We start from the raw sequence: 23,811 nt of genomic DNA, 5'->3' as shown, positions 1-23,811 counted from the left end.
TGCTCAGCTTAAAGACGAGCAGGAGAGAGGAGGAGAGGAGAGGAGAGGAGAGGAGAGGAGAGGAGAGGTAAGGAGAGGAGAGGAGACAAGAGGAGAAGAGGGTTCCAAGGCCTCTCCCTCGTCCTCCTTGGCCTTTACCTCTCCATGTCTTCAACACAACTGCCGGCCTGACTGCTGAGCACCACTGTGCAACAAATTCCAGGAAAATAAGAACTTGTGTCAACTTGTGCAGCTCAAACTAATACAGGCTAACCGCCCCCCCCCACCCCTTCCACAGCATAAATACCTCAAAACAACACCACTCTTCTTTTTTTTTAAAGCGACAAAAGGAATTGAAAGAATCTAATCAAGGCAGAGGCGCATAAAGAATCCAGTCTGGTGAAAATTATCCCCGAGGTGAAAACCTAACACTTCAGACAGTCGGTGAAATACTGGAGGAAATCCAGAATAGAAAAGTGATATAAGATGTGATTAAAATGATTCTGTCAATGTTTCAATCTAAATATTGTCATTCATTTTAACAGGTTGAAAACTGGATTGAATAATAGGTTTTGTCCGGATTGGGCAGCATTCAAAGTACAAAGTAAAATATCCAATCACTCTAACACAAACACAGGTAAAGGGAAAATATATACATACGTCTGTGTCTTGTATAAGGATCTTTATTTTAAAATCTAAATTTTTTAGCTCCTGAAATATAAAAATGGCTGCAACTTGCAGTGTCTCATCACATCATGTCTCATACGAGTCAGATACTGCAAACAGAAACATACAGTTGAACAAAAACCAGAATGAATACAAAGAGAACAAGGAAATCTATAGAATGAAGTAACAACTCCATGAAATATATGACATGGATGAAACCTGTGACATTTGTTCCATAGAATGTGTTGAATTATGTGTTTGTCATTGATTTGTGTCCTTATTACCATATTTGTTAGAAGAATGTATTTAAGAACGTCTCCCATTGGCTACATTCGGTGTCTTTTTCCTCTTAATCGAGTCAATCGGACACCGGCATCACTTCACAGACAATAAGCACAGAGTGACTTGAGTGTAGTTTGATTCAAGGAGAAGGTCAAAGGTCAGAGCAACACAACCACATGAGATCATGAGCTGTGAGGTCACCTCGGGCCACTTCATTATGATAAAAGCTGCAGGGACGATAATAAACTGAAACCCAAGTCATCAAGATTGGAAAAAGATTTATTGTTCTGCCAGAATAAAAAAAAAGATTGCTCAATCCACATCACTTATGTTAAAATGTACATTACTCATCTGTGTTTTACTGGTATAGTTACTTTATAGTACTTCTGTGCTGTCTAACTGCAAAATATGAAAATTGGGGCATTTTTCATACAAACGTTCAGTTCTGCTGAAAAGTGGGTGAAGATAAAATCACAATAGTCTATAAATGTGCAGAACGTTAAGAGAAGAAAGTGACTGCTGACACTAACAGTCGGATAGCAGCGTGGACACATCAGAATAATGATCCACGGTAAAGTTTGTGATTTCATTTTGGCCCGAGACTGGAAACTGTGGGAAGATCAGGTAAATCTGCAACGTGACACATGAACCATCCAGATGATTCTGAATCCTCAAGAGTCAAATATAAAATCCTGTCCCTGAACGCTCAGCCGGAACACAAACAGCAAGATGAATGCAGGCGATGCAGTGTTATAGTTCAGTATATGTCGCTGTACATCGTCTGGTAATAAAACTCTCGAGTAGATGAGATGACATGAAAGGTTGATGGACAGATAAAAAAGATCTGGTCTGCCTCGCCCGGGAGACAGAGAGTCACGGAGCCGTGTGCTTTTAATAACCGACACAATGCAGTTTAACGTCAGACAGCAACTTACAGATACATATATATATATATATATATATATATATATATATAAAAGGAACTGTCCACTGAAGGGTGCGGTGATAACTGGCCTACCTGCACAGACGCATGGTCAATGGACTGCATTTGTATAGCACTTCTCTAGACTGTGGACCACTCAAAGTGCTTTACAATGTGCGTCTCACTCACCCATTCACACACACACACACACTCACACACTCATTCAAGGACACTTCAACACGCTCAACACAATCAAACCGGGAACCTTCCGACGAGCACACGTGGACACACAACACACACACACACACACACACACACACACACACGTATCGAATGAGAGCCAACATCCAAAGTGCATTATTACATCAGCCCTGTACGTCATAACAGATAAACAAAAAATACATCATATACATTTTTCTCGATTAGCGAACATCTTTGTCAAACACAGGTTTTTGTCCTTTGGTGAACAAGGAACAGCCGACTCTCAAAAAAAAAGTTTTATTGCCAAACAATTACTGAGGAAGTCCATGGCAGCCGTCACATGCAAAGTGCTTCTGAGGGAGATGGAGGTGAGTAGTCTTGTCATCATATCTATATATAAATAACAGTCTCTGCTGACAGGCCGAGTCCACACCTGCAAAAACCCAAAGTGTCGACACCATTCTTCAAATTGGATAATGTGATTCCGTTTCCCTTTGTTTTTTTTTATGCAGTAGCAGAAAGAAAGTCAAGACCAGCATCTTTCCTTTTGAAAAATATGGAGTTGCAGCTACACTGGTGGTGAACAGGCAGGAATCAATGATCCATTACTTTTCTGGGATGCTGCAGCATAGACAGATAGATACCAGTACGTGCAGGACTTTTTAAAAACCATGATACTAACTGTTTTCATAGGGAAATGCACGATTAAATGAGGCGGATCATTGACACGCTGGTTGAACTCGTGGAAGGAGGAGAAGGTCATGTCTCGTTCCTCCTGGCATCGAGCTCCCTCTCTCATTTAGATGGAAAACACAGTTTCACATTCTTTGGTCCTTTTTCACAAACAAGAAAAATAAGAAATAGGTAGTTCTGAAAAGAAACGTTTCTTTATTTGTCTTCTTTTTGTGTCATCTCTCTGTTGGTTGCCGTGTGGTTGTGTTGACCTTCTGCACCTTCCAGCCTCTCATGTCCTTCTGGAAGTCAAACACCATCTGGAAGTTCATTTTTGGGACATTTTCTGATTGAAACTGGTGCAAAAAACCCAAATCCATCTTTCACACTGTGGCCAAACTAAAGCACGCACCTCAAAAAGTAACAGAAGTCATTAGAACAAACTACATCTGACCACTCTCACACCTCAGTTCATCAGTGGCAGAGGCTGAGCTCTTTCCGGACCAGGCACTTCTTGCACTGGACCACGCAGCACCAGTGGAACCGACACAGGCAGTTCTCCTCGAACACCACCGTCTCCTCCCGGTAGCCCCGCTCGCAGCACAGCAGGTCGCAGCCGCTGATGTCCATGGCCGTGCTGTTGCACATGCGGCCCCGCGTCCCCAGCGAGCCGGTTTTCCGGTTCGCCAGGCAGAAGTCGGGCGACTCGTCCGAGTAGATCAGGTCCTGCTTGTCCGGCGGCTTGATGTTCTGGCCCACGGGGATCAGGGTCTTGCCGTCGTTGCCGCCCATCACCTTGGAGGCGCCGTTGAAGCGCTCCAGCAGCCGGTCGCCCACTTCGCGGAAGTGAGGCATCTTCTTCCAGCACGTGCGCAAGGTGCAGGAGCCCGACAGGCCGTGGCACTTGCACTCTGTCCGCATGTAGAGCTTCACCGCCTGGGAGGGGGGGACGGGTGGAGGGGGGGGGGGGGAGGTGACCGGGGGCAAACAGGTGGACAGAAAGAATAGAGAGAGAGAGAGAGAGAGAGAGGGTTGATCAAACTGAAAAAAATAGGGGGCAAAGACACTTTTAACCTCAAGTGAAGAAGAGCTGCTTTTGACAAATGGGTTTCTATAGAAGTAATTTATTAGTATGTTTTTATGATACATCACAGACAAAGCCACCGGATCACGCACGCACACACAAGCACACACACACACACACACACACACACACACACATGCACACACTCAGACACACACTGATAGATAGGTAAGATAAAAGCAGACGCTATTCAGAAGGAATTTAGCTCCACAGCCCCCCCCCCCCACCTCCCTCCACGTTGCCTCGGGCCTTCCTACATCTAACAAGCCTTGACAACAGATCATTCACTTATACTGCACATAATTAACCCATCACACACGCACATGCACAGACTCACATACACACACACACACACACACACACCTGACCATGCACCCACACACAGACACACACACACAAATATTTGCAAAGTGTGCGTACAAGTAGGCGTGCATGCATGGACGATCTCCCAAATCCTCCTCTCTCTCTCTCCTCTCTCTCTCTCTCTACCTTCCTTTGACCCCGACCCAAGTGAACTTTATAATTCGGTGTTGTGCTCGTTCGTGTGTCAACATTTCCGCAGGTGGCTGCAACAAAACACTCAAAACCAAATGGGATCTTGGAGCAGAACTATAAATTCTCTGAGCAAACACGATAATTAACTTAATCTGAGTTGCTACTTTACCCCCCCTGTTCTTTCGGTAGCTTGTCGGGCCTATAACTCATCCGGGGTTCGAACGAGCTACAAAGAGGAACTTTAAACTTGAACAGAGGCTTTGGAAACGTTAGGAGCTACCTGCCTCGGAGGCTTGAAAACAAAATGTGTGGCACGCTCTTGTTTTTGTGTTTCAGAAACCTGACTCTTGTCAGAATATCGGCTTACGGCGTGCTACACAGATCTGGCCCCGAGCGATGTCTTTCTCTCTTGCGTGTTCGTGGAATGAAAAGTATTCCAGAGGGCGAGCAGCAGCTCTGGTGCTAATCTGAAGGGAAACATCAGCCCTGGCTTGAGCCCAGTTGTGGTAGAATGAAGAGTTTTAATGCTGTTACATTAATGTTTTTGATGAATTTATTGTTAACTCGACTAATTCAGAATATTAAGGCAAAACAAACACAGACACATTCTGGAATTCCTTCTGAACCGTTCTCTTACCAGCCGCCCGGCCTCATTGTTGTGCAGGTCGATGAGCGTCCTGATGTCGCTCTTGCCTCTCCTCCTCTTGGCGTCCATGAACTGTTTTGACTTTTCATAACCAAACTCCACATCGTCTCCGCAGCCCCCCCATTCCCACTTGACTCCGTCCCCAGGGGCGGAGGAGGAGGAGGAGGGCGAGGGCGAGAGCGGCCTCGGGGGGGCCCTGTTCCTGGTGGCCTCACAGCCGCACTGCAGGAGGTCGCCCATGCTGCAGGCCTGGGTCACGGCGTGGGTCACCCCGGCCGCCGTGATGGCATAAACGAAGGCTGTCTCCCGGATATCTGCAGGGGGAGAGACCGATGAGAGAAGGGTTTCATCTTTAAGACATATAATTATTTAAATGATACATCTGCATTTGAAGGAATTATTCATAATCTATGTTAAAACTCAAAATCATTTCAAAACTTGAAAACATTCAACATCTCATTATGAAACAGTGACAGTTCATCTACATGATACATACACACTCATGTCACCACATCACACCAGACATCTGTTGACTTTTTTCACTGACAGATGGGGGGGGGGGGGGGGGGGGGGTGTATTTGATCGTCCCGCGTGTCCTCCACAATCAATCGAAGGATAACAACTAGGAAAAAGAGAGAGAGTGCCCCCCCCCCCCCCCCCCCCCCGAGTGCAAGAAGTTTGTTTCCATCCATCTACTCATCCAGGCATGTGTCTCCCCCCCCCCCCCCCCCCCCCGCGTCCAGCCCGTCAATATCTCAGCTACATGGAACGGGATGAAAGCACCTTTGTCTCACTCCTGGTCCATTACTGCAATCTCAAGCGCCACTGGATTTGTAGTGCTGAGAGGATAGCTAATTCTCTCTCTTTCATGCACAAACACACACACACACACACACACACACACACACATGCAGCCTCACACTCGTACACTCATATACACACAGCACAGCTGCTGGTTTATTTTGGGCACCGAGCTTAACCCTCCTGGCAGAAGGCGCGTCCTGCCACAACTGCAAATTGATCATCTGTCCTCGCCGGTGGCTTCAGCTCGGCTCTCGGCCTCAGCTCAACACATCTTTGTTCTCAGTTATTGCTGCTATTGTCATTCGCTCGACAAGGAAAGAGCAAAAGAGTCTGAGAGAACGCCCTCCATCATTCGCTTTTTAACTAAGGCGAGGCATTCTAATGAATTCACTTTGCTGCTGTGACTGTTTCTGAAAAATAAAGATGATTTCCCCTCTGACTCAACACTGTCCTGCTGCCATGAACGAGCCGGCCTGTTCAACAAGTGGCCTGCAGTCTGGAAACGGCCCTTTTGAAATGTTCTATCTTCCAGAATACTATGGTCCTCAAATCGGGCTGATATGTGAGTAGAATAATAAAACTACAACATCTCTGAGCAGCCTCGTTTTATCTGCTCCCGTTCTATGTTTGCCTAGTTTTCCCCACTGACTGGTTACCCATTCCTGTGTGGATGGAAAGCTCTGTCTGAGATACTTCAAATCAATAGAAACAGTTTAATTCTAATCCTCTTGTTTTATATATTTCTGGATGTGGACCTGTCACAAAATATATTTGTGTATTTTGTGGTGAAATGTGACGTTTTGCACATCTGCATCAATCCTTCATCATAGCTTTCCTTCTATTTGTGCAGACTGATGGCTGCTGGAATTGATTATAACAATACATGTCACTAGTTTATACCATTAATAATATATCTACTAATATAAGAATTCTTTGTTGACAGTAATTGACTCATATTCCGTGTGACATCAGAACCAGCAGTGATTTTCCCATTTGGCCCACTTGCTGTTAAAGCTGTATAACCCTGCAGGAGAACACTGAGTGCATGCTGCTGTAAATAGTCCCGAATAACGCACCATTTAATTCCTGTTTGAGTAACACGTGCTAACAACCAGCTGCTCTGGGAAATGACTGAAGCTTTTTAAGAGAGGAGACGTGCATCGAGTGTGACATGTTTAAAGATTTGCGTCTAAAGCAGACAAAGACAAAAAAGAGACATAAAACAAATGTATTAGGGCGAGTGAAGAGTGAAGAACAGCCACTTGTTCAGCCAGTGTGTTTGTGTGTGTGTGTGTGTGTTTGTGTGTGTGTTTGTGTGTGTGTGTGTGTGGAGACTGAGCAGAGGACTTTTATTTCTAAAGAGCTGGAAGGCGGTGAGCGTGCAGTCACCACCGTCAACACTGCCAACTCCATATCGCATGATTCAGAGAATGGGATTCATTAGGAATGGTAACACACACACACGCACGCACACACACAAACACACACACACGCACACACAGAGGGGAGATGGCGTGCGACAAAACCTGCACACCCCAGCGCGCCGTGATATCAATACCAGCTGTGCACCCCGACACCCAGAGATGTCTCTAATGCAGGCAAATTTGTGTGAGTTTGTGTGCGTGCATGTGAATCCGAATGTGCGTTGGAGAAGAACTGGTTTATGTAGATATCAAACATTTATGACATTTCAGAAAATACTGTTAATGTTTTTTATCTTGTGGTTTAGGTTTGTTTAGGTTTGGCTCTGACTGATGCCAGGCTAAGCTGTGTAAGTGACTCTCTACGTGTGTGTGTGTGTGTGTGTGTGTGTGTGTGTGTCTGTACTTATTCTCATATCACAGTGGGCACTTTGAAGTGACACTAATCATGGTGTTACTCTGGAGACACAATTTGGGTCTCCATGGGTTCTGCTCCTTTAGGGACTTAAGTCAATGATATGTGTGTTCGTGTGCGTGTGCGTGTGTTAGTGTGTGTGTGTGTGTGCGCCCACAGCCTCAAAAAGACCACACCTCTGTGCTGCTGCTGCTGCTGCTTAACAGAAAAGACTTTCAGTAGGAGCGACACACTGGAACCGAGATGTGTCACCTTTAAAACATCCCTGGAGTTATTCAGAGAAACATGTGAAAAAACCTCAGCACACAACTCATTATTAGAACAATGTGGGGATAATAACACAAGCTGTGTCCAAACAAGCTGGGAGCCTCTCCAGATGTCCTCAGATGAACTGGTGTGTGACACAGCGTTTCATAAAGGAAACCTGCATGAGGGAAGTGTCACTTGACATATATTAAATTTTTTCTCAATATTTGATTTGATTTTTCCCCCTGTTGACTTGGAGCAAAAATATAAATCCTATGAGAAGTGGACAGAGAAAGACCGACAGCGCCGAGGGTTAACAAGTAGAGAGACAGAGAAAACCGAAAGTATTGTTATGTGTAAAAGAAGCAAGATCAAAAATCTGATGATTTAAATGCCCTGTTTCATATTTTCCTCCGAGACATGAATTCCAAACAGATCCTCCGCCACGGCCGGTGTCTGGGCCTGTCTCTGTCTGCTCCTAATTCCACAAGGCCCTTCTGCAGGAATTAGCACATACTCTTTTAATGGTTTGACTTTCAGGCCAAGATAGGAGGGCGGTCTGGTTCATCTGCCAACACCGATGATCACATCAGGTGCCGTCTAGTCAAATGCCCAAGTATCAGAGTTGGAGGACCGGGGGGGGGGGGGCAGTCACCAATATAATCTCAGGTGTAGGAATCCATAAACTACTATATTAATTCATTGTATTGAATATTATCTTTCTTTTTGTGCATTGGAAACATAAAACTATTTGCAGTCACATGTATTAAGTCCCCTGTTACCTGCATGGGGAATAGGTAGTGGGGATCTGGGATTGGTTCCAGCCCCCCCCCCCCCCCCCCCTGCTCACAAATGGGACTCAAACAAACAGAGTTCTGCAGAAAGTGGTGCACAGGTGTTGAAACCCACAGCAGCTCCCTTATCTCACAGATGCCAAAACACAACATCCTGACATTTATTGTTTTATGTATTTAGACTTGATCAGCCCTTTATGTGCAGCACCCCCCCCCCCCAGTGTACCTGCCAGGTTTGTAACACGGAATCAAACCGTAAAGAGAGCTTCCATTATCAGATCAGGGAGACTCACTACTGCACACTGTCAATCACACAGAGGGCTATAGTAGTTCCTCTCCATTTCCTATAATTGCCAGTTACATATGGAACAGGAAAACACAATGTGTGTGAAGCTGTGAACATGTGTATACATGTCTATATACATGTGTGTGTCTACCTTTGAACGACATTACAGAGAAATCTCTGAAATTTATGATTAATAACTGGTTTAATTAATGTGCAACCATTGTACGGCCCAGAGCGAAAGTTCTTGTTAATTCAACATCACTTACACACACACACGAGCAGACATACACACAGACACACACACAGACACACACACACACATTCATATACACAATCTCACTTTCAAAAGAAAAGCCGCAGCATCCCTTATGTGATTACCAGCATTGCTGCATGCTGGCTGGCTCGCACTGCCAGGCATGACTGCTCCAGGCTCTGTGTGTTATTTCAACAGAGCAGAGATCAAGCAGCAGATGATAATAGCTCCCACTTAATGACAAGAAACCACAAACTCAACTGTGCGTCGGAGCCAACTGTACCTGAGAGGTTCATGTCCAGAGGAGAGAACATTTTGATTCATAATAGGCATAATAAGTTTTCATCCTTGTGTCGACATGTTCATTCATTCACACATGTGAGTTTCAGAATGTTGTGAAATCCTCTAAAACCCCTATTATACCAACACAAACGCACACACACATGTATCTACGTGTGTGTGTGTGTGTGTGTGTGTGTGTGTGTTTATTTGCAATGCAGGTGGATATATATCTATATCTCTATATACAGTATATATAGAGATATAGATATATATATCCTTTGTTCCACAAAGAAAAGCATTTATATATACAATGTACCCATTATCATATTCGTCATCCAAAACAGGAAATACTCAGACACACACAATAACACACACACTTATACACACACTTATACACACACTTATGGATACAGACACAGATATGACGAGGATGAAGACATATGAGGTGGGAAATGTGTGTGTGACTGTGTGTGTGTGTGTTTGTGTTTATATTTCATGCAGCTAGATATAGAATATATCCATTATCATGTTAATCATCCAAAACAAGGAATGTGGTAGATGCACACACATTAACACACACATATGTGCACACACACAGTCACATACCCGGGATAGTCTTCATACACACACACACATAGTCACACTAACCTACACACACACACACACACACACATCCATGCTTGTTAGCTGTACAGTCATTAAAGCAGAATCACTTGTACTTATCTTCTTCCTCAACTGACAAGCTACAGTACACAGTCTGTTCCTCAGTCAGACACACACGTTGACACACAGCAGTGCACCCGCGCCACACAGCGAATCCCATCTTCTGGGGGGAACACGCAGCACAACACAAGTGCAGCCAGGTTTGTGTTTGAATAATGGCTGAAGATTGCCTGATAGCCTGGGGATATTTCTTCAGAGTGTGGAGACAGAAAAAAGGTGGTGCAGCAGTGTTGGTTGTTCTCCAGACCCAAACACCCTGTGGCTCTGTTTTCACCGCAGAGTTGGGAGGCGTGTGTCACTGAATAACTCCGTCATAAGTGCACAATGAAAGATCCTGTGTCTGCCCGCCACCCGCATGGACACAGAGATGGATAATCAGACAGCCGACTGCATCCGCTCTCCTCAGGATTGTCTCGTTGTTCCACAAAGAAAAGCTGTTGTCGTCAGAATAATTGTGTATAATCACATAAAACTGCAAACTGAGGTCAATGAGGTTAAGTAAAGCACTTAAAGAGAGAGTCCATTAAACACAAAGGCACTTTAATTTGTGACGTTTACTGGTAGTTCATGATAAACAGCCATTAAGAGCAGATCCAGGTAATTGAGGACAAAGACTTCAAAACAGAGAGGCACTTTGGCCTCCCGTGTAGACAGGCTGGAATTTATGATTGATTGCTAGTCTGTCTCCTACTGGTAGATTCTTGCCCTCCTTCCCTCTGTCTCCCTCTTCCCCTCTTTCTGTCTTCATTCTTTTTTCTCTCCTTTGTTTCTCTGCCAGAGACACTGGCAACACTGGTACAGTCATAAATTCAGATGAAATAAGAGACAAAACAACATGCATTTAAAACATATCAACTTCAGCTGCATGAGTTACCGACAAACGTAGATCTATTGTAGAAATCGACAAAAGAGGCTCAGGCCTCAGGGTTCGATGCAGGGACACGATTTTTGCCTTTGTCCCAATGAAAAGCAATAATGGTGCTGCGGTAACAAGGTCCCACCAATTCACCCACTTGACAGATCTTGAGTCAGTCTCAGCAGTCAATGATGTTTCATTCAATTTTCAATCACTGAAACCATCCTTGCAAAAATATATTTGACGTGTACTTTGACTTTTTTGGTTTGGCCTATGTCCCATCCACTAGCATGGAGGAGGCAGGGTGGATAACCTACACTGCAGCCAGCCACCAGGGGGCCTTTGAGACGCTTTGGCTTCACTAATAAGAGATGTTTTGTTTGAAGTACACACACATCGGCATTGAAACCACACTGCCAGGTTGAAAAAATTGCAGAGCGATCCAGTTGTACAATTGCTCACGATAGTGTCGGCTTCTCGCGTGAGCTCTATATACCCAGATTTAGAACTTAGCAGGATGTGAACAGTGAACTAAAAGTTCTACAACACCCAAGTTCCTGGGTTGTGCCAACTCTGGCCCGAGGGCAGAACACGAAGTCTCCCCTCTGCTTCCTGACTATGGTGCGGCCCATTAGCCAGGGGCAGGTCGACAACGGGGAGATTGGAAAATACAAGGTTCTGCATTGTCACTGGAGTGTGACCCCATCACTTATATCACATATTTTTAGATATGTATGGTTGTTGCTCTGCTTTTCTGTCTGTGTTTTACTTCAATATGGAAACTAGGAATCTTGTTTGCTTGCACTGAAGTCGAGAATCCATCACAAATCTTTAAAAATGTTTATTTCAATACTTTTATTGTGGCCATATTAAGACTAATTGAGTTATAATATTAGCTGTTGCCTGTTTGTTGACTAAACACACAGATGAAAGTCCTCTGTACTACCATTCCAACAGGACACAGGCAGTTCTCTATGAATCTTAATCATATGAGAGAAAAAACCAACACAGTAATTGCAAAAGCCCCAGCGCTGACCCAGCATCAGTTATATTACAGACTTCAAAGAGCGGGAGGAAGATGTCAGGAGATCTTAGGAGAGATGTTAAGATGTTAGTTGATCATTTCAAGCGTGCCCGATCTGATGAAGACGAGGAGTCAGTCAAGTGTGAATACGTCTGGTCTGAAACACAACAGCTGCCCTTGTCTGTCGAGCTGCCATTAGACAGGGATCTGACCTCAGGTTGACGTAAGGCCGCCGGCTGCGGTCATGAGGTCATGGGTTCAGATCCTTCAGCAGGCGCAGTTGGAAAAATGAGGACATGACAATTTTTTTTTTAGGCGTTTTTTTATGCATGGGGTTCAAAATCATGTGAAATAGTTTTGGTCAAACTGGTGGAGAGAGCAACGGTGGTTATGGGAATTCATTTCTCTTCCATCAGATCAGATCAGATCGTTTAGATCGGCGGTCAGAAATCTGGGAGTCGAATAAAAGTGGTTTTCACTTTCTCACCAAATCCAAACAACTTGTTGAAAGGAATCTTTTGGGATATGCTCATTTTTCCACCTCTATTAGTTTTAACTCTATTTAATTTGTCTTTAAATTATTGTTTTTTAAATACCCTGTATATCTTATGTCGTGCACTTTTGCACAATTGCCTTGTTGTTGAAACGTGGTATACGCATAAACTTGCCTTATCCTTCCTTACATAAATATATTGAAATGCTGCAAAACCACTGATCAGCATATTATAGTATATGTTAATTTGAGAGTTTTATAGGTTCTAGTTTGTGTTTCCTTTTCTTACAGAGCCCCATGCTGCTTCCACGTTTGCACTCTTTCCTCTAAACAAGCAAACAAGTTGCAGCTTTATACTAAAGATATGGACAAGCAAGAGACACCAGGAGCAAAGTGCAGATAGGAAAGGGAAAGATGTCAGAGTGCATTCTTCATTTACTCACCTTGCTGCAGTATTTTGCCAAAGTATTTGTTGTGGCTGGTGCAGTTCCACCGGCGGTACCTGAACTGGTACTGGCACTCCCGCACGCCGAGCCTGGCCCCCTTGGCCACCTCGCTGACGATCTCCGGCTGGGTCTGGCACAGCTCGGCCTGCTTCCCCGCCAGCCGCTTGGCCTTCCTGCAGATACTGTTGGGGTCCATCACCAGCGGACTGCCCACCGCCCTGCCAAAGCATAAACAATGTAAAACCAAGGGGAAGAGAACAATTGCAGAGTGAAAACGATAACTCCAGCAACACCTGTTCAAACCCAAATGGCACAGTAAACAATGCGGCCGCGCTCATCAGCCGCCGCAAACCAACATTTTTCAGTTTTTTCCCCCTGTGGCTGCTCTGCCTGCCAACTCCTCCCACCACATCTCAGCGACAATGTGCTCCTGGAACAGGAACATGGGAGACAAGGGAGCAGAGTTTCCCAGAGGCATCTCCTCCTGTCACAGTCACAGACGTGGAAGGAGTGTGTGGTCCTCCCCGAGTTGGAAGGCCCACAGTTGGAAGCCTCTCAGCAGACGGGCCGTTTACAGTCCATCTTGACGTTAAGTTGATTTTTGGTAAACCAGAGGGCCGACTTTCTAGATTCCACATGATACAGCTTCTCGGGAGATTTTTGCCGAAGTTAAGAACCTCACTGCTGAAACCACACAACCGGGGCCTCCTTATGTTCTTCCCAGATTAAACCCATCGCAGAGAAAAGCATACATATTACATTACAGTAAATCAGTATTTAATTGCGTGGCAAGATAAATCAAGCCCGCCTCGTGTACTTCAAATATTTAAGACATGAAAAAAATACATGTACACATATCTTGCATTTGATCACTACAGGCTGCGGACCTCCTCAGCAGCTTTGACAGATGAGTGTATATAATAAAGATAAATAGTTTATTCAAACTCTTAACGGGAAAGAGACTGTGGCCCGCTTAGTGTCATAATGTGAGAGGTTTACAATATGCCTTCATTTCCATTCTTTCCATAACAAACAGCCATTTGTCAAGTCTGTAATTAGGCAGTTATTCATGTTCAACTTTCCTCACACCATTCAGCCTTGTGTGTGTTAATCCCACTCGCTGGTGCCTTTCAACTGCTTGGAGAGCTTGTTTTAAGAAGCAGATCAAACCCCCCTGTGCGTTCCCTCTCCTGCACGGGGCTCCGACACCGAGCACACTCCATCCCCGTGTTTCTGTGGTTCTGAACCAATCTATTTTTATTGTAATTAGCCTATTTATATGGCGGACTAACAGGCCAGCACACGATAGAATGGAAACATATTTCATAGGGAATCTTGCGTCAGGCTCTTTGCCAGTAACAGCATGGAAAGTATTACCCAGAAGCAAACAAACACTGTGAGCTTTGGTAAATGACAATGGAAGAGAGCAAAGATTACAGTTATGGTTTCCTTGTAATCCGTTTGGATAATTCCACTTGCCTGGAGATTAGGAGGAGTGGAGTTTCCTAATTCCACATAATCCGCCTTGATGACTGGTGATTAATGTGTATAATCTTCAAATTATCTTAAAAATATTAAACACACTTGGTCATAGTGCTCTGTCCACACTCCAAGGACACCCACTGCTTCCAGGATTATTGACAGTGTATTGACAACATTGCTATGGAGACAATGTTTTATTGTGTGTGTGTGTGTGTGTGTGTGTGTGTGTGTGTGTGTGTGTGTGTGTCTGTGTGTGTGTGGTCCAGTTTGGGGGACCTAAATTAAATTACACAGTCACATGGGGTCTTCAAAAACTATAGGCAGATAGGTAGGAGGAAATTAATATAAGTAAGCATTAAGTGTGTAAGCATGGAGACATGACTGTATGTGTGGGGTGCAGTGTGTCTGTCTGTGTGTGTGTGTGAAGGGGGGTTAATCCCACAGATAATTAGATCATACAGACAGTCTGTACCTGTTGATTAGCAGGTACACGCACAATACTTAGCAAAACACACTCCCTCTCAACAACCACTCATTATCTACCCATTTCCATCAGGAAGTGTTTGGCTATACATACGTGTGTGTGTGTGCGTAAGTGTTTGGGTGTGTGTGTGTTAGAAAGAGAGAGAGATTCAGAGAAAGCAAAACTGATGTCAACGCATGCAAGTGTCATTTCTATGTAATCTTCAAATTTTATGGACGTGAGAAAGAGAATCGCCTTGTGCGTGCGTATCTGAATGTGTGTGGGTGTGTGGGTGTGTGTGTGTGTGTGTGTGTGTGTGTTTGTGCGTGTGCATGTGCCAGCGGCATCTCTGGGAAGCAAGCTCTGTCAGCAGCTCACAAAAGCCAGCCTGGCTGTTTTATAATGGGAGGTGTAGAGTTGTAAAACTAGTGAACGTACAGGATGGAGTTTTGTTCGGAGTCCCTTGTCGCTGTCTGAAAGTTAGAGGCGGAGACAAGTATCACAAAAGATAAATACTCCTCAGTGGTTTAGAAACGAGGCACAGTGAGGATGGGAACGGGAATGTGGGCGTGAAGCTGAAAGCAAAGGGAACTCGGGTGGAAAAGCATATCGCTGGATATATACCCAAAAATGGGGGGCAATCATTGGATGATGGGATGAGTGAAGGTGCCGCTGCATTCTTGCCCTTGTTTGGAGAGAGAGACATGTGAGTTACACTAACAGAGCAGAATCATTTGTCATGGACTCACAACCGTGTGTTGGTGTGTTGGTCATCAGTGTTTCCAATATGCTGCATATTCTCCACCTTTCTTTTAAAATGCCATCGTTCAGTCAGGACCATTTAAGTATTTTTGTACCATTCTTTAACTTATTTGCTCGTTTTTGTGACTTTATTGTTGTTGTTGTTTATCTATTTTTCTATGTTAGTCCACTGAGAGCAATGTAAAATCAGATTAAATATACCTGTAAATAAAGATAATAAAGGGCAAATCTAATTCTGATCCCGAAAAACTGCTGCAGGGAAAAGTTGTAAACTGTTTGCAGCTTCTTCTTCTTCTACAGTCCCAGTGAAAGTGAAGCTTATCCAGATCAATGTGACCCTCTTATAGCTCAAATAATTAGACAAAGATGCTTCACGTTCAAACTTCTTGCACACGCACACACACAATCTTGCATGCACACACTTCTCCGAGCAGGTGCATCGGCTGCAGCCAAGGCCTGCACACAGATAAAGGCTCACATCCACTTGTGCGAGAAGGGAACTTCAAAGTCAGAAGGTTATCAGATCCGTCCCGTGTGAGGTGGCACTGTTCCTCAGCCCGTCATGTATGGTGCAGATAACAGACGATGCACCAACGAGGATGTGCAGGCAGTGATTTTATCAGGAGGTTTAAGGGAAACATTTTAGTAGAGATCGAGGTTTGTGCAGTCAGAGATAAAAGACGAGTGATATCAGGATTATCAGCCGTTATCGCCCGCAACAACTTAACAGCTTCTCCAATCGGGAACTGCTTCACCTCGTGGTTCCTCTTAATTGCTTAAAAGAAAGTAAACAAGATCCTAATCGTTTAAAGAGGTCGTTCATAATGCACTGGAGCTGCAGAAATGGAGAAAACAAGCGCTTTCAAATTAAGATGTTATAAATAGGCCGCCTTATTCTGTGTCTCCTGGGCCCAGAGTTGGGTCAGAGAAGAGATTAAACGCTGGTGCGCGACCTCAGGTTTCATAAAGCATCTCACGGCACCAGAGATAAAGTGCTGTACTGTACCGGGACCCGTCTTTCTTTTCACTCCGCCCACGAACGAGTGAATTTCATCCCTCCTTAATCCCTCAAGTATGCTCGGATATGAAGACAGTCACGACAAGCGCGAGTCTGAGACGCCAGCGTGCGAGAGAGAAAAAGAAAAGGATCAAATGGAGACAGCTCGGGGAGAGATGGAGAAAAAGAAATGAGTGGGTGGGGGGAGGATTGATATGAATGTGCGATAGGGAGAAATAATGAGATACAAAGAGATAAGCAAGGTGATGATGAAATGGGGAAGAAAATAAAAACATGTGTAAAAATGCGTCTCCACTGCCAAACTCATTTCGGAGATGGATGGGAGCAGACTTAGAATCCCTGCCACGCGGTGTCCCTGTGCGGGGAGCGTGGGGGGGTCAGAGGGTCATCAACAACAGCCCCTCTGTTTGCCTGACCCCCGCAGCCCGGGACACGTCGATCACTTTCAAACACGTCCTGTTGTGTTTCGTCGTGTAGAACAAGGGGGTTAAGTTAGTGCAATGGAATTCTGTCGCAATAAAAGATTTCACAACTCATAATTTCGCAGCGCGCCCGATTTAAACAGTGGCAATAAAGTGTGACCAGCGGGAAACCGACGCTAAACCAATTTCACATAAAGAAAAAAACCCAGTCCAGAGTTTGTTCCGTTTGGAATAACAGCGACACACCCAACGGCACTGACGGCCAAAAGATGAAAACTGTTTTATATCAACAGACGCACGAGCCCATGTGACAAGGAGGGGGTGGAAAGGTGCAGGGATGAGCTCAGCCCTCGATATGTAATGTGGAGAAAACGAGTTGTGTTGAAGGCTGGTGTGAGTGGAAACAGTAGCCTGCATCCTACATGGAACTGAACACTTAGCTTAGTTACTGAAGAAATAAATCTAAAGAATCTAAAGAAATAGTTTTTATTTTATTTTAAATGTATAATATTTAACTTTAGCTGCAAGGGGGCCCTCAGCTGGAATAGACCTGGTGTGATGATGTTGTGAAGGAGAGTGGGATCATGGGAGTTGTTGTCTTCAACCCCATTACCCATGAAAATTTAAACAAAGAGGAGGTAATTTATTTAGGTTTTGTTCACGTTAATGGCAATGACTACTAGTGAACCATTGCAAGTGACCAGTACAAACAGTGGAGGGAAAAAAGAGCCAACAGGCTAAGTAGCTAGCAATGTTTAGCAGAGACAGGCAAAGCCAATGATAAAGAAGATATGATGCAAATAAAAGGCGAATCAAAAGGAAACTTCCTGTTAAGTCACTATAATATATACCCTTGTGAATAACTTTTTTCATATTTTATCTTTAAGATGAATTTACGAACACTATTTAAAAGTTTAGAAAGTTGTGATACATAAGCTACTGAAAGAGATTCCCAATTTTCACAATTACGCGATCATATTGTAATCAGATAGAACCTGCCTTCATAAAAGTACAAGTGTAAATGCTCCTAAGACACATTGAGGATGGATCTGATCTGATCGACCTCACCACCACCGAAGCAGCAGAAACCAGTAAACACATCCCAGTCCTCTCCAGGCTCTTCACAGTCAGAGATGCTTGCTGCTGCCTTTATCGCTGATGTCTGTCAGTAAGTTTGTAAAAGTTGTTTTCCCTTTTTCCAGATAATTATAACTTAATATCAACGGCTTTAGGAGATGCAGATTAGGTTGTCGTGCCATTAACAGGACATTGAAGGGTCATTGTCGCTGTTTGGTATCTTTATATCAATAAAACAATAAAGTGGCCGTAGGTTTTGACTTGATGTTTTGTGTACCATGGACAAAAGAAACCATTTCAGATGGAACTCAATCCTGCATTAGCTTCTGGAACAAATCATTTATCCCGTTGTTTGGTGGGAATATTTAGCTGACTCACTGTTGAAGGCCGTATGAGAAATGAGAGCTGGTAAAACAAAACTTAAAGTTTCTGTTTTCTTTTGAATTACATGAGCAATAAGAAAAACAGGAAAAGACTCAAAACTCCAGACAGCAGGAGCAACACTTTACGTAGAAATCCTCCAGGAACATGATATTTAAAGTTATCATAAAGCCATGTTACTTTGCCAGTTCTTCCTTTATATGAGATATTTCTTTGATTATTTGTTGCTCTCTGCCCTTTATATATTTTTGGCACTGGAACTATTTGCAGCGTCAATGTCTATACACACATACACACACACAAACACATTTAATTTAGATTCCTACCTGGTGCCAAACCCACATCGTAGTCATATAATCTTTATCTGTGCCCATCTCCCTGGACCTGATTAAACATCTAGCTTTTCAGACTCGGAGCGGAGCGGACAAGATAAGATCTGTTACAGCGAAACCCTCCTCTGGTGATGATGGCAGTGAGCGTGTGTGTGTGTGTGTGCGTGTGTGTGTGTGTGTGTGTGTGTGTGTGTGTGTGTGTACATATACGTTTCCCTCAGTGTGCGACTGGACGTTTGCTTCTCTTTTTTTTAAACATCTCTGAGTGCACGTTGAACAGATTAACCAGCATCCATGGATCAAGATGTATTTGTACTGACATACACATAAACACACAAAGGAGCGAACCTCACCACACAGACACACACTGGGTTTGTGTGTGTTTGTGTGTGTGTGTGTGTGTGCACCTGTGGTCCTGTGACACGCTCCAGACAGGCTGTGCGCCAAACTGGGGCTCTGTGACACACACACAAACACACAAAGTTGCGGTTGGCCCTGCTAAGCACCGCAGTCAAACCCAGTGTAAGAGAGCAAAGGCATTCCTCACTCCTCGGAGGCCGTGCTCTCTGCTCTCAGGCCAAATGATTAGAGCGCTCTAATCAGCAGAGGCTCTGAAAGGACAGCTATCTCCCTGCATTTCATCTCTTCCACTTTCTGCCCCTCTCTCTCTCTCTCTTGCCCTTCCTTCAGCGACAACCTATCTGCAGTGAGAGGTATTTTCCCTCGAAAGACAAGTAGGACTAAAGACAGGCAGAGATAGAGACGTTCAAGAGGAGCGCGCATGGGGCCGAGGAGGAGAGATGTCCGCTGGTATGTCCAGCGGCTTTCAACAGAGAGCATCATTGTCCTGGCAGACATGGGAGAGACCCGCAGGTGTGGGTGCTGTTGTGTGTGTGTGTGTGTGTGTGTGTGTGTGTGTGTGTGTGTGTGTGTGTGTGTGTGTGTGTGTGTGTGTGTGTGTGTGTGTGTGTGTGTGTGTGTGTGAGAGAGCGTGTGTGTGCGTGGATGTGTGCGCTTGGGTGTCTGGGCGAGCGAGTGGGTATAAGCCAGCAAGTGAGTGAGTGAAAGAAGATGAGCACGTATGCCAATGGGGATAAAAAAGAAGAGTTGATGATTTCTGATTCTCTTCATCCATCGTAAAAATAAAAGTTGTGTAGTGTGTGCTGCCAAAGCAATAGAGGTTATACACAAAGGGAATTGTTCTCTCAAATAAGCGAAAGCAAATAATAAAAGTTAAGCTCCATAAATTATGAAAAAGTTGAATTTCTTTTACCCTCTTTTTTGATGTGCTTATTCTATTTGGAAATAAAAATCAAGGTGTAGTCCATAAAGGTTCATACAAGTTCAGTGCTTTACATTTATTTTATTTCTTTTGCACATTTGTTATTAAATTCCCTTTTTTCTTACTTGCTTGTATAGAAATGTTTTAATTGTTCAAAATGAAAAACCAAACCTGTTTTTTTTTTTTATCTTAAATTATCATTTCAATTGGTTTAAACTGTATCACGACAGTTTTAACCAGATTTAGTCAAATTGAATGAGTGTTTGACGGCAGAGTAACAAATCAGAGATCCCTCTGGGGAAAGAGTTTTTCCCTCTCTCCCTCCACAGCCGGGTGGAAGCACAACTCAGCAGCAGATCATCGCCCTCTGGTTAATTTGATTTAGTTCGTCCATTTGAAAATCCTTCTTCTCCATGTTGGCTCCTCGTCCACACTGCTCCTAGTGTCCCCCCCCCCCCCCCCCCCACACACACACGGGATCCTCGTAAAAAAAATTGCTCTCCGTTGTGGGATTCATCTGAAAACAACTGCCTTGCAATTTTTTGGGGTGGACAGGAAAAACAAGTTTTCTGACATTGATGACACAACAGACACAGACGGGCAGTAACGTTAACTGACCCATCAGTGAATTCTCATTTTAAATGTCAATATGCATAATCTCCCAGTACAATCGTTGTCTGGCCTCCGTGAGGATTTATTCAACGACTTTGCAATAACCAAACTGGGATAAGATCAGTGTTGGAGTTTGTAGCATTTAAAAGCCAAGATCACACACAGAGAGAGGATCGACCAGTGGAGACTCAGCAGAGGAACCAGGCCGTGTGTCCCTCTCTCAAACAGATGTGGAGAGACATCATCTGAAGCTGCCAGTTCATCTCCCAGTCATACAAGGACGCACTGTAGAGTCCACTGTGACACTGCATCCCACATTGACCTTGACTGGGCTGCGAATGAACAGTGGGAGGATTCGCCGGGGGAAAAAAAACACAAAGCCTCACATTCAAACACTGCCACTTTGCAGAAAAAGAGTGTGTGTGCGTGCGTGTGTGCGTGTCTCTGTGTGTGTGTTTGTGTGTGTAAGGGAGAGAGAGAGAGAGATGAGGACAAAAACAATTGATGTTGTCTAAATGAAACACTGCACATGAGACAACGGAAGCAATTCACAGACACACAGACACACAGAGAGACAGACAGACATACAGACAGACAGACAGACAGACAGAGACCCACAAGTTATCAGCAGATCTGCATGGGCTGTCTGTCTGTCTGTCTGTCTGTCCGACTGTCACACACACCTTGTGGAGCTGAGCCTATATGGATTGTTTTATGATGACATATCCCCTGCGCCTAGAGGGCCACCTGACATTCCTCACCCTGAACCCCCCCCCCCCATCCCCCACCTTACACACACACACACACACACACACACACACACACACACACCATCAACACCATCTCCCTCTCCTCTCCGTATTACTGCAGGCGATGAGCAGCAGACACCTCTCCCTCTCTCCCTCTCTCTGTTTCTCTTTCTCCTTCTCCTCTGTCCCTCTTCAGGCTGTTCTTCCAACACCTTACCCCTCATATTGATGCATCATAATAATAAACTGCTTAACACTGCAATTACACCCACATCATCCGATCCAACTGTGACCTGTGGGAGAATGTTTCAATGGCATCCAGAGTCCAGGCCTCTTGCATTTTGTTATCAATTATTAGTTAATTATAGGTTAAAGGAATATTTTACAGTTTGTTTAACTATTTAATTCAATATTAGGGGGAAACAATTCATAGTATTAGTATTATATATGTGAAAAACCGGTGCTGTGAATAGAAAACATGATTACGCACCATGTTTACGCGCAGGACTGAAACGAAACTAGGTGGTCTGAGATGATTTAAAAATCCAAGTTTGACAGGAGAGCCTGGACACACGTGCTGAACATGCGGGACACTTACCACCACAGTCCGATGATGTTGACCGGACAGAGCAGGATGAAGAACAGGGCCAGCTGGATCCGCGATAGGCGAATAACAGTCATGTTGAGCGCTGCGAATCCTCAATGAGATTCCCCCAGCGAAAAGTTTGAAGCGACTCAGCTCAGCCAGCAGAGACTTGGGTCACATCTGAAATAGATAGGAGGCTCTTGTTCTGCGGCGGTACGACTCAGCAAAATGTCACTGGAAGCGCAAACAAGGTTCATCATCCAACTTCTCGTCTGCCCGGCGCATCTTAACGCGCAGCAAAGTCGGCGAGGAGGCTGCAGGAGAGACGTCCACTTTCAAAAGGTGTCGTTAACTTACTCATTGTCGTTGAGCTGTAATCTGTCGCGGTGTTTCACATGTTTCCAGCGGCGGTCAGAGGAGGAGAGAGAAGTGCCAAAGCAGGAAAGTTCTTTCAGGGCGAAAAAAGCGCACGGAACGAGTCTGGTTTCGAGGACACCCGGAGCCTCTTTCCTGTTTTTAAACTATGATATGACCTAAAAAACTAAGAAGAAGAACATCGGTGCTTCCCAAATACATAAGAATAAACCGTGGTGTGTGAGTTTGTGTGGTGCTGTTGGATTTGGCTCCTTCCCTGCGCACTCCGAAGTGACGCACGGATGAACTTCGCTGGAGAGGCGGTCTGCGGTGCGCGCCGGCTGCAGGTAGGTGTCTGCAGTGTGCCACCGGTCTGTGGGCCGATGTGTTTTCTTAGGATGATAATGGGAGGGAAAAAATGCGCTCCTCTTCCTCTTCTTCTTCTTCCACCTTGGTGTGACGTCGCTCCGGGCGCTGCGAAATCCTCGCTGTCACTCATGAGGGGGGGAGAGAGAGAAAGAAACCGCAATTAGCTGCAGGAGGACCCGGCGCAGAGCAGAGAGCAGAGAGAGGGTAAACACACACACACACACACACACACACACACACAAACACAGAGAGAGAGAGAGAGAGAGAGAGAGAGAGAGAGAGAGAGAGAGAGAGAGACGTGCCATACAGTGTGTTTATGGTGGACCCGAAATAAGAGCTTATGGAATGAGGTGATGTCAGTACAGGTGTGGTAGCAGCTCTCTGATACCGTGTTTGTGCCAAGAGACTGGCACGATCTGACGACTCCATCTGGATGGGAGGTTTCATTATGTCACATAGTTTTCTAACATACCGTTTATACGCATTACTACAAAGAGAAAACTGATGTTTCTTTACGCACAAAAAAATTGCCAAAGTTTACCAGCTGCTTTCCAGAGATGTAAAAAAAATTGTGTTTTTGTGTGTTTGCGTGTGTGTATGTGTCTGTGTGTTTGTGTGTGTGTGTGTGCGTGTGAACTTTTATCACCTGTCTGGCCATGGGCATGTATCCACTGAAATCCAACACCATTGTACTGTAGTGGGCCATAAAAGCCCTGACACCCAACTTTGTTCCCCTGCAGTGATGCAATCAATCACAAGTGTAACACAAGGCGAACTCGCCCAGTCAACGACCACTGTCTCCCACTAAGAACCTAACAGTTCCATTTACTAAACGCACAAATACACGTAATTGCGGATTTAACTGTCACCAGTGACACGGCTTCCCTCGAGCTAATACCGACCGTAAGCCCTGACGTCAGGCTGGCGGAGGA

The 23,811-nt window shown here is 44.6% G+C and overlaps 1 protein-coding gene across 1 annotated transcript; it reads right to left on the bottom strand.

The window, feature by feature from the left end:
- Nucleotides 1–1,737: 1,737 nt before the first annotated feature.
- wnt6b (wingless-type MMTV integration site family, member 6b) lies at nt 1,738–22,991 on the bottom strand. Its single transcript, XM_053439934.1, has 4 exons — nt 22,169–22,991; nt 12,988–13,208; nt 4,939–5,261; nt 1,738–3,658 (listed from the first exon to the last, which is right to left on the bottom strand). The coding sequence occupies exons 1-4, from the start codon at nt 22,249–22,251 to the stop codon at nt 3,197–3,199; spliced, it is 1,089 nt and encodes a 362-aa protein (XP_053295909.1). The 5' UTR covers nt 22,252–22,991; the 3' UTR covers nt 1,738–3,196.
- Nucleotides 22,992–23,811: the final 820 nt, after the last annotated feature.

This window comes from Pleuronectes platessa, chromosome 14 (genome assembly GCF_947347685.1).
Source record: "Pleuronectes platessa chromosome 14, fPlePla1.1, whole genome shotgun sequence".
Classification (NCBI taxonomy): domain Eukaryota; kingdom Metazoa; phylum Chordata; class Actinopteri; order Pleuronectiformes; family Pleuronectidae; genus Pleuronectes; species Pleuronectes platessa.
Note: the sequence above shows the minus strand (reverse complement) of the source record. Positions and strands in the feature narration are given on the sequence as shown.

Coding starts and splice junctions, on each gene's coding strand:
- wnt6b (XM_053439934.1), bottom strand. CDS start 22,251: ATGACTGTTATTCGCCTATCGCGGATCCAGCTGGCCCTGTTCTTCATC. Junction 13,209..22,168: donor AACATCATCGGACTGTGGTG/GTAAGTGTCCCG, acceptor ATGCTTTGGCAG/GGCGGTGGGCAGTCCGCTGG. Junction 5,262..12,987: donor TGGCAAAATACTGCAGCAAG/GTGAGTAAATGA, acceptor CTCCCCCTGCAG/ATATCCGGGAGACAGCCTTC.